Below are 12,089 nucleotides of genomic sequence, written 5' to 3' on the forward strand. Positions count from 1 at the left end.
GGCAGGGAGCCCAGAGAGGAAGGAGAGGATGAAGCAGAGCCCATCATCCTCTCAGTCATAAAAACTGCTGTCTAGGGACAGACCCCTGACGAGAGCCATGCTTTTGGACAAGAGACAAACATGTAGACACACTTGCAAGAAAATAACAACAAAACCACAGAGAACCAGAGAAGGAAGAGGAGAGAGATGATGTTGGCGTCAGCATCCCTCCTCCTGTGCTCACACTATGAGAAGCAGACAGTGATTTGTCAGTGCCTTTTCATTAACGGGGAAGGTCATGTCATCCTATCTTGCCTGAGGTGGCAGCTGCTGGGCCAGAGCAGAAAGGACAGGCAGAAAGAACACACACACACACACACACAGAATAAGAGGGAGAAACAGCAGATCTGGATACACAAGCAGCTATTCATGCATGCATGTTGACACACACCTGTCCGCACCTTCCTTCCTCCAACTGTAGCTGCCCAGATGGCAGTCTAACAACAGCAGGGAGAGACTGCATGTACCACAAGCTCTAGATTATGTAAGACAGCAGCTACAGTTCCTTATTTTATTGGGATTTTATGTAACAGACCAACACAGAGTAGCTTCTAATTGTGAAACGTAAGACCAGGATTGCTTTGTATTTAGATCTATCCATCTTTTCATCCACCTGGACAAGTTTCCTGTTGAAGAAAACCATCCTGACATCATTATGCTGCCACCACCATTTGTGACCGTGGGGATAACATATTAAGGGTTGTGTACACATTTAGCATTTTACATATTGGCCAGGAAGGTTAAACTTGGGTCTCAACAGACCAGAGCACCTTTTTTCACGTTGCTGTGTCTCTAACATGACTTAAGCTAAACTATAAACTGGCCTCTCATTGCTTTGTTTCTGTATCAATCTTAAGTCTTTTGCAGCCTGGAACAGGAGGCTTTCTTTTGGTGTTGCCTTGTTTTTAGCTCCATCCATGTTCCTATAAGCTCTTACTAGCTTCACCTTTCCCTGCTGGTAAAAAGTATCCCCACAGCATGATGCTGCTGCCATTGTGTTTCACAATGAGGATGGTGAGATGTTTTTCACCTCATCAAATGTTTTTTGTAGGCCAAAAAGTCCCAGTTTTTGCAGTGTCCACTACATTGCTTGTGACAAGCTGCAGGATTTCGTTTGGCTTTCTTCCAACCATGAGTTTCTTCTTGTTACTCTACCATGAAGGCCTGACTTATCCCCTCGGGGATCAATAAAGTATCTTTGAATTGAATTGAATTATGGAGTGTACAGCAAATAGTTGTCCTGTCAACGGATTATCAAACCTGAATGATGGATTTCTGCAGCTCCTCCAGACATCAAAGTCGTTTTGACTGCTTCTCTGAGTAATGCTCTAGTTGCCCAGCCTGTTATTTTAGGTGGGCAGTCATGTTTTGGAAGACTTGCAGCAGTAACACACTATTTATATTTTCAAATGATGGACTGAACTTTGATCTCAGAGTTTTTTAGGGTTTGTTCTATTACCTAACCCTGCCTAAAACTCCATGGATTTTATTTAAGGGTGTCAGAGTAAAGGGGTCTGAACACAGACATGATTTGTACACAGGTTTGCAAAGAGTGGATGATATTCCTTTATTTCACATTTATTTACTACTTTGTTTGGTCTGTCACATAAAATCCCAATAAAATGCAATGAAGTTTTTGGTTGTAATGAGAAAAAAATAAAATAATGTCGGTGAATGTAGTTAAAGTCAGAAAACATATGCACCCTAACTCTGGGTCCTTTTGTCAAATACTGGATTTAGGCAACATGAACAGGATGTCAGGAAGTAAAATCACCCAGAAAGAAACCGAGACAGCTGAACTCAGATTTACCTGTTTCAGATTTTCTGTCAGGAGTTCACATTTTGCATCTGCCTCTACACGTTTTTCACGCTGCCTGGTTGAAGGTAAGGAAGTGTCATCACCCTGTTCTTTCATCATCCTTTCTTTTGATTCTTCCCACCTCTCGATAAAATCCCTTTAGTATCACCCCCAGCCGGATCAAACTGAGTACAACGCTCCATTTCATTAGAATTGCTAATTCTCCAGCAGCAAACTTTGGAGTGTAATAAAGCACAGAGGGAGCAGGAAAATGAAGGGACAACTTGTATATGGATAAACAAAAAGGGAAAAAAAGAATGTATGGATTATGGTTCCTTTTCTCCTCGAGTATAAGTGCTGGTAATTTAACGGTTTCTGACAGGTAAGGCAACTTGCTTCTCCAGCCCCAAAACTTTAAAGTGCACTTATTCCTTTGCATCAGCAAACCTGGAGAAAACAGCAGTTTTTCACTGAAATGCAAAAGAGTGAATCCCATTAGGAAAGAAGGGGTGGTAAACAGCAAAATGTAGATATATTGTATTCATGGAGAACACACTGCAAGTTTCTGGGGGGAATAAAACATTTATCTGACATCTTTTTAATACGCTCTCTTCTGCTTTGTAATCGTAGTAAACAAAAGTTCTGGGAGGTATTTCTAGGACATTTCTGGCTACATAAAAATCTGATGTAAAAACACATTAAAATGAATCAGTTCTGCTTCCTTAGCGCCTGGTTCCCTGATAACTCAAGCAAGCAAACAAACAGGTGAATCAACCTCAACAGGGCGAAAAGGAGCCGTGTTCCTTAATTATTCCCTCAGACCCACAGGGTATTTGAAAGCAACTCGAGCATGACTCAGCAAATTGACTGTGCTGATTGGATAGTCATCATGTGTGTGGTGAAATACCCAGGGAGGAAACACAGCCAGCCAAAGTGGTCCAGAAAACCTAGTTTGGGTCTGCCATTGAGAAACAAATCATACTACACCAATAGTGGCATAGAGAGTAACGAAGCACCAAACGTGCACCTTTTTGTCTATGTGTATGTGTATTTAAAGATGTCAAGTGCTTTTTAATCAGAGTTTAGTGATTTCATGTGACAGACCAACACAAAATAGCAAACGGTTCTGAAAAAGTAGGTAATGATACACGGTTCAGGGTATTCTTATGCCCACAAATATAAAAAAAAACAATTAACTGTACCCACAGTGAAAATGGTAGTGGCAGCATCATGCTGAGAGGAAACATACAGGCAGAGCTGAAATGATATGGTTTAGATCTAAACATATGCATGTGCTATAAATGGCCCAGTCAAAGTCCAATCCTAAATTCAATTGAGAATGTATTGCAAAATCTAAAATGTATATGCTCACACACACCATCCATCCAATCTGACTGAGCTACATTGAAATGAAGAGTACATTTCTAACTAGCCTCTTAGATTTAGCAAAAGGTGGCTCTAACACACATCAGATTTGTGCTTGTAATGTGGAAAGGTTCACTGGGTATGAATGTTTTAATATGGCACTCTATATTCTGTATCATTGGGGAAAACACCCATATTTACTTAGAAAGATGCCTTAAAGTTCTGAATGAAATCAATTTAAAGTAATTAAAATATTGAGTTGGCTGGGACACTGCAACAACTCTTATTTGTACACAAAATAGTTCACTCAAAGTAAATGATGAACACTTGGCATAGTTCATTTAATGTTTCTTTTACTGTTGGAATGTTGTGCAAAAGTGTAATATATGAGAAAAACAACAGAAACTCCATTGCTGGAGTTTATCAGAAAGGGCCTGAGGTGAAGAAGAAAAACAGTCCTGTGGTCTACGCTGTCCAGATGTGAAACTCATCATGGAAATACAGAGCTGCATCCTGTGGGTTGTTATGAACAAAGGGACTTTTTCAACAGTGTACAGTTTAAATGTTAGCATTGGTGAGGCTGCGGGGATGTGAGTAAATGTCTGCATATTAATGTTTACACACGGTACATTGTGACAATAACCTTCACAGTTTTTGGCACCCCTGATAAAGATATGTAATAAGGCTTAAAATAAATGTAGTTTTTATCACATTAGCACAACATGACTCTGAAAACATTTCAAAGTCCAACCTTTAATTTCAGATAAATTTCTTTTAATGAAATCCTGTTTACCACGCTGATTGATACCCCAGCTGTTGCTTACGTGCAGTACGACAACACGTAGTCTTCTCCTATAACATTCAACAAGGTTGGAGCATAGCGCCTTTGACCATCCCTCTGGATTGTCCCCTTCTAAGCTGTCTTCTCTTTAGCTCATGCTGCTGGCTTTCTATAGCATTTAGGTTCAGGGACTGTAATCGCTGTGAAAGGAGGTTGATTTTTTTGTCTACTGTGTTGCTTTGGGCAAATAGTTTGGATTTTTATCGTGCCAAAACACAAGATTTGAAGGTTTGGAGATTTCTTTTCAACCTTCCCTCCCAACCATGCATGGCAGCTAGAGAGCTTTGGTCCTTGCTAAGATTTCTTGTCACAGTTTCAGTGTAAAACCTTTTGTAATTGCTCTAGATATTGGCAAATTTAGGCAAGTAGGTATGTTCTTAAAACAATTATCTGACTTTTTAAGATCAACATAGAAGTGCTTTAACTGAATGGCATCTCAATTCAATTCAGTTTTATTTATATAGCACCAATTCACAACACATGTAAACACAATGTAAATTTTCTCCCAAAAGCTGAAGACTGGTCAATGCAGTCATTGTTTGACTGGATTCCAAGATAAAAGAAGTATGTGCATTGCATGCCTTATACAGTCCAAACATTTCAGGTCACAGCTTGACTTAAACTCTCATCACCCCCCCCAAAGAATCACCTTCTAGAGCTCCTTGTTTGACAGGACCTCAAACACACTGATGCGTTCAATTTATTCATGGGAAACGAAGGGACGTAACGGCAGCGATGCATGCATATGAGCAGGAGACCAGGAAAGGGTTGCTTTGAACCGGGCAGATACGCAGGGAAAGTGTGGGAGGACCGAAGTGCCAAGGTGATGGATCACCGAGAAGCTCATGTGCTTGCCAGAGTTTAGCAGAGAAAGAGTTTAGCATCGGACTTTGCAGAGAGTGGACCAGTGAAGAATTAACCCTGAGGTGAATGTTTTACCGTTTATTGTGTGTGACGTACAAACATGTTGATGTTTGGAATAGAGCTCTCACAGCTTGCTTTTAAGCTTATCGGGACACAATTAAATGATAATGAGAGGGAAAAAAAAACAGTCTTCACTTTTAAAAAGAAAATTATGACGTAAGAGAGACTTTCATCTTTGCCTGGCTTTCTTTTTTTTTTTTTACTCTATCAGTGAAAACCAAAAGGCCCATAATCCTCAGATAAGTCTTCTAATCAACTAATACCATGGACAGAGGATAATCGCATCAGCTCACTAATCACCTTTCTGCCTCTGGTTTCATCTAACGTGTGCACACTCTCACAGTTGGTCTTCCTTAAGTATATGGCAGATAACGAGCACAGAAAGGACACATGGTGCTGTCTACGGATGTTATAGGATACCTGCTGCATTATTTGTGGTCATTTTCTACTTGATTTGTAGACACACAAGCATGAACATGTTTTTTAAATTTGTAAAATACTTCATTGTGTCTTTTAAATAGTTGGTGTTTCTGTTTGTGTCTTTGCTTTCATTCCTTAAAGAAAACTGATCTAGTGTGGCTTTAATATTAGGAAGCTTTGTGTGAACAGATTTATTCAGCTCATTGTGCAGCATTCACTGTCACTTGTTCAAAACGCAGGGTCTCACATGAGTTGCAACGAAAGAAGGATAATTTTCAGCTTTTGTAGAATTTTTACTCAGTTTAGAGTCTTGGACAACCATAATACCCTGCATAAGACACAGATAAACAGGGGGTTTCTTTTTATTGATGGTGCCTTATGCCTGCTCCTACAAAGCACCCCAAATTATTAATCTACCTTCATCATGCTTTATTACTGCGTAGATGTTTTAAGAACTTTTTAAAGTAAAGTTATGTAAATGCCTTAGATTGTGTAGACCCACAAGATAACTCTGTATGGTAGATGTACAAACATGGTTACTTCACAGGGTGATTTGATCCTTCTGCTAACTCACAAACCACTAACGCTGGATTTTATTTCTTTTAAACAAAAAAAAAAAACCTGCACAGAAACTAGAATAGAAAAACACATTACCTGCTAGTGAGTAAGCTCTGTGTATGGCAAGAACCTAATTGTTTCCTAGTAAATTCATTTCAAATATAAAAAAAACATTTCAAAAATGCCCAACCAGTTTGAACTAAACAGTGCTATTCAGAAGTTTAATTAACCCAAAACACTTTTCCTGTTATGCCAATAAAACTAAATAATAAAAGGGTTGTGTTTGAACTTAATTTCAAGCTAAATCTTTATGCGACTACATATACCCAGAACTGATGTGAGTACCATGATAAATATACATACTATTATAATACTATTAAATACCGAACTAAAAAGGGGAACGATCTCCACTTTCCTCTATTTCCTAGCCAGCCGTTTCTTGTGTCTAAACATTAAAAGTGTGTTGAATTTTATTTAAATAAACAGTTATCATATTGACATTTTCCACTGTAATAAAAAAAAAAAGCATTTGCCTGCACAAATTCAGTTTCTCAAAAAAAATAAGATATTACACACGCCAAATAAAGGATGTTTAATAAGAAATGTAATGTTATAACCATGTTATTGCCTACACCTGTGATTACCAAACATTTCATCTTAAGACCCACAAAATAACAGTGTAAGAGACTGTCAATTAGTTCATTAGTAGTAAGTATATTAAATAGGGGCATAATGATGAACACAAACATCACCAAAAGTCAACATATTGTTTTTTTTTGTTTGATTTCTGAAGAGGTTCTCAAGACCCAAAACTTGTTGATTGACATCAACATTGGAAGCTGCTGGCCTGCATAATCATGGGGAAGACTGCAGACTTGACAGCTGTCCAAGCAGACATTTACTGACAACCTTAGCAGGAAGGGTAAGCAACAAAAGCTCACTACTAAAGATGATGACTATTCACAAAGTACTGTTCCAAGCACATTGATGGAAAGTTGAGTAAAAGGAAAAAGTGTGGATGAAAATGGTGCTCAGGCAAGAGGGATAAATTAAGCAGATTATGAAGTAAAGATCAATCCCAGTTTTGGGGGAGACTCACAAGGCGTGGACTGTAGCTGGAGCAAAAAGAAACCCTCACTAAGTATTGACTACATATACTGCACTCTACATGGATACACATTTCAAGAGGTTGACATTGCTGCACATAAATCTGCCTTATTTGTGTCATGTAATACTGTTACTTTCTGGGAAACTGAAATTTGAAGTTTCCATTTGCTCGAAACAAAGAATGAACAGAAATAAATCCCTAAACTATATCACTCTGTCTGCAATCAATCTATTTAAAAGTTTCACTTTTTAAGAAGAATTGTCAAAATACACAAATTTTGATTACATTCTCATATGTTGCGATGCACAGCGCACTCTCTGCACATGTACCACCACCAGTACAGCTGAAGGTCAGTTATTGTAAAACTCCTCATTAGCCATGTTTGTTATGATCTCGATCTGTCAACACCAGCTCCACCTGTCCTCAGCGTAATATCAGGTAAAGTCTAAGAGCCACACGGTGGTTTGATAATTAGTAAATTCTTGCCTGTACCCTGGTAACTGTAGAGATCCCCCACACTGGCTTGGCGCGTGATGTGCTGCCAGTAGGCGCTGCGTGGCAGGGAGATGGACTTGGTTAACGTCTCTCTGGAATGAAACTGAAACAGACAGAGTCAGACAACAGTGCATCTCACTTTTCTGTCACTTTGGGGAACAACTGATCTGCATTTATAAACGCATGAAAAGGTATGAATAGTAGCATAATACTGAAGGCTGACTGGCATATCTACAGGCTGAGAAGCTGTTTGATGGATAAGACATGGGATTCATATGGGATTCATTGGGATTGTTTCTCTAGCATGATGTGGATTTGATTTCATATTTCCAACTTCAAATCTTGATCTACAGTGCCTTGCAAAAACATTCATATCCCTTGAACGCCTGCACATTTAGTCATATTATAATAACCAACTTCAGTGTGTTTTATTGGGATTTTATGTGACAGACCAACATAATGAAGTGCACAACTGTGAAGTGGTTTTAAATGTTTTTACAAACATAATCAGAAAAGCTTGGGGTGCATTTGTATTCAGCACCCAAGTCAATACTATTACAGCTGTAAGTATTTTGGGGCATGTCTCTGCCAGATTTGCACATCCAGAGACTGATTCTTTTTGCCCATTCTTCATTGCTCATGCTCAGATTTGTAGAGTGCATAACTAATAGGTTTCCTGTCGACAGAGCTGAAGATCTCTGCAGTACCAAGAGTTACCATGGATCTCTTTGCTGATTTTCTGTTGTGACTTCTGAGCAGAAGTGGTTGCACTGGATTTTGAATAAAAATGTAAATCACACTTTTTATTTATTTTATTTTTTCTTTATATTAAAAACACCTTTTCTTTCCACCTCCCAAATATGAACTATATATTATACACTACTTTGTGTTGGTCTGTCGCATAAAATCCCAATAAAAAACATTGAAGTTTGTGTTTACAATATGACAAAATGTGGAAAATGGGTACGAATGCTATTGCAAGGCACTGTATAATATACTGATATGAAAAAAGTGCAACACAGGCACAGTTCTTATAGCCGACAGTAGCTGCTTTTGGAAATGTTCCCTAAATTGCGGGGTCCAGGAGCATAGCCATATGGTCAATGTACATCAGACACAAGGCATGGCTATGTAAACAAAGAATACAGATGACAGTGAAAAAGAAAGGAAGGAAGGAAGGAATGACTGTTGTGAGGGAAGGAGGGTGAGAAGGCCAAGATTCCAGGGTGTCTAAGAGCTCCTGGTCCAATACAAGATTCAGACCAAAATCAAGATTTATTAACAGTGTGTGTCTATAAAACACAATTCAACCAGAGAATCAAGACATTTGAAACTAAAATCTACATTCTGTATGCAGATGCAACTTCTCAGTGCTTCTTTGAGACTGATGTAATGAATGCAATGTAAAGAATAAATAAATGTTACTAAAATGGTCTTGCAGTGAAATATAACCACATTCATATCATGTGCAGTTGCTGATAAGAGATAAACAAACCCAAAACACACAACCATACCTGGGAGCTCTTCTCCATCTCCTCTATCATCCTCTCATGCTGCTGGGCGATGGCCAGCGTGGCCGAGTGGACCCGCTGGTAGATCATCTCCCCCTCCCTGGTTTGGAAAGTAAACAAACCCTCTCCTGTGTCACACATCCTGTGCCAGGAAGACACACACAGAGACACTTTGATCGCACTTACTCTTACATTGCTCATTTACAAATATGCATGGAAGAATGTTTAGGTTACAGGGAGGGACATGGATGCAGGTAGCCCCCCCCCAAAGGCAAAAACAGACACATTGTGACAGTTTCACAGAAGCGCCTGTCACATCATTATCGCCTGAAGGCCTCAGCAGCAGATATCCCAGGATGTTTTCGTTTTTCAAAGCTTTTTTGTTGAAGTTGTCGCTGTGTTTCCATAACTATGCTGTTTATCTATCTCTCACTGCTGGCATTTCAATTACACAAGCGCAGTTACACAGCCCACGCAAGCACACACACCTTCCGGACTCAAACGTGAACCAGGTGGAGTCCCGGCCGTATCTGCGCAGGGAGCTGAGGGGCCACATGATGAGTTTGAGGCGAGCGTTGTGAATGTCCCACAGATAGATGTTTTCGTGGGTGATCTGCATGGTGCACTCTCCATAGATGTCCAGGTTCGGTGTGGGCATAAGGTACACGTTGAAACGTTCTGAAAAAATTTGAAGTACACTTCATGAGCACATAGCCAGAAGATTCTCACTTTTCTATACACTTAATCAGAAAAAAACAAAAAAGATATTGTTATTTTAAATGCCATAATCAAGGCTCAATCAGAGAAACCACTTTAGGACAAATAGAGATTTAGAGTTTTTAGCAAATCTGTGATCAGTGCATCTCTGGTGCTTTTAAGTAAAACTGTACATCTGCTTCTAAACAGGGTTTTATTTAAAACAGATAATGTTTGTTGTTAATAAAATAATCTATTTGAGGCAAAAACAGTAAATATGCTAAGGTTTTGTTTTCATTAAGTAATACAATTCTTACTCATAATTCCATTCATTAAATTAAAACAACTTTTGTTATCTACAAAAAACATAGGCCTGCATGAAAAACAAGCAACTGATTTGTTTTTTTAATCATTACAATTTCAATTTAAGACCATTGCAAATTATAAAAAAACTATTTCCTTTATCTTTAACCCACTTTAACCCAACAGGCGCAGGTTAATTATACAGGTAAAACAGGATGTCCAAATACACTATATTAAAAACACAACCATTTTTTCTCATTGTCTGACATTAAATCAAACTAAACTTTTCTTTCTTTGGGTCAGCCAGGATTACCAGCTATTTGATAAGTACCAGAAAATGAGGGAGAGGAACAGCAGAGAAAAATTGTTTTATTACATTCTTCAAATTCAGAAGCTGACATACAATAATTGGTGCAATTTCCAGATGCCTAAAGGTGCCACGTGAATCTGTTCACACATTTAAAAATCAAATATAAACACCATGGCAACGTCCAGCTCTGTGTCCCAGAGATGAATGTGTTTTGGTAGGAATGTACTTTAACCCCAGAACAAAAGCAAAAACCTTGTGGATATGCTAACTGAAGGTGTCATTCTCCATTGTGAAATGAGTCCTGTACCAACATGGTCTGAAAGGTCACTCAGCAAGGAGGAGGCCATTCCTCCAAACATAAAAAGCCAGATTAAAATTTGCAAATGCACTCAGGCACAAAGACCTTTATTTTTGGAAACATCCCATGTGGTCTTTTTATGGCTTTATAACTGAAACTAAAATTTTGCCCATAATGACCATCTTAACATTTGGAAGAAAAAGGAGGAAGCTTGCAAGCCTGAGAATATTATTTCAACAGTGAAGCCTGAAGGTGGCAACATCATGTTGTGTGGGTGTTTGCTTCTGGATAGACTGGTGAACTTTAAATGACAGATGGCTTAATGAGTAAAGGACATTAAGTGGAGTTATTGAAGCATCATCTTCAGACATGAACCAGGAAGTCAAAGCTTGGACACAAATGGGTCTTTCAAATGGTCAAGAAACCTAAGCATACCACAAAATTAGTTACAAAGTGGCTTAAAGTCAACAAAGTTTGTGTTTTGGAGTGGCCACCATGAAGCCCTGATTTCAATCTGTTGGGGTTCATAATGGTTACTGATGATGGGTTTCAGCCAGTCATTTAAGTGTTTGAAAGAAAGAAATAAACAAAGAAAGAAAGTACACAAGGAAGGTTTGACAGAAGCAAGCATATGACAAGAGAATGAAACAAGAAAGAGAAAAAGAAAAGAAAGATGAAATGGAGCAAAGCCACAATGAGGGAAACAAGTAAGGGCACAAGGAAAAGAATGAAGAGAGGACAGGACATGAGTGAAGAAGGAAGAAAAGACAAAAACAAGGAACAATGAAATGAATGACAAGGACAGAAGAGAGTTAGGTACGTGGCAGGACATAAGGAATTAAGTAGGTAAGTAAGGAGGTAAGAAAGGAAGTAAGCAAGGAAGGACACATTTGAATAGTGACGGGGGCGCAAAGTCCGGACATAACAATTTTTTACCATTCTTGTCTTTTTCCATACTTATTTAGACCTAGAAAATACTGAAATTTAATTGTCCAGTTTTATTTGTCTAATTCTACAATTTTTTTCTGCAAATAAACTTTGATCCAATTAGCGCCCCCTGCTGGTTGGTAAGCATCAAAGGTTCAAACTGCAGGCTGCAATTTTTCCATCATCACTCACTCAAGGTGGCGAGGAGCTGTTTAGTGTGCCTCTATCGTGTACTGCTGAAAGCTTTGTTTGAACAAACCAAAGACTGATTGTGTCAAAACCCTGCGCTCTGATATCTTTCATAAAAGCGGCCAGGTCTAGTTGAGGAGCACAATTTCACTTCATAGCTGCAGGGAAATGAAATACATCAAAATGAAAGCAAGGTTTTTTTCTTTTTCAATTACTTGCTCTTTTAAAACTCTAAACTGCTCCATTTGGACTGTTGCCTTTTCAATTTCCCCCACAACTTTACAAATTATACACAGTGAATAAGCTG

General features: G+C 38.7%; 1 protein-coding gene across 2 annotated transcripts in view; it reads right to left on the minus strand.

Moving 5' to 3' along the window:
* dok6 (docking protein 6) overlaps window positions 1-12,089 on the minus strand; it is a 90,767-nt gene that overhangs the window by 6,873 nt on the left and 71,805 nt on the right. For both annotated transcript variants that reach the window (XM_047350307.1, XM_047350306.1), the window contains exons 5-7: window positions 9,548-9,737; window positions 9,063-9,201; window positions 7,546-7,651 (exon numbers count right to left, since the gene is read on the minus strand). In XM_047350307.1, the coding sequence (XP_047206263.1) occupies window positions 7,546-7,651; window positions 9,063-9,201; window positions 9,548-9,737 (435 nt within the window). The remainder of the gene's footprint in view (window positions 1-7,545; window positions 7,652-9,062; window positions 9,202-9,547; window positions 9,738-12,089) is intronic.

The sequence above is a fragment of the Girardinichthys multiradiatus genome, chromosome 21 (genome assembly GCF_021462225.1).
Source record: "Girardinichthys multiradiatus isolate DD_20200921_A chromosome 21, DD_fGirMul_XY1, whole genome shotgun sequence".
NCBI lineage: Eukaryota > Metazoa > Chordata > Actinopteri > Cyprinodontiformes > Goodeidae > Girardinichthys > Girardinichthys multiradiatus.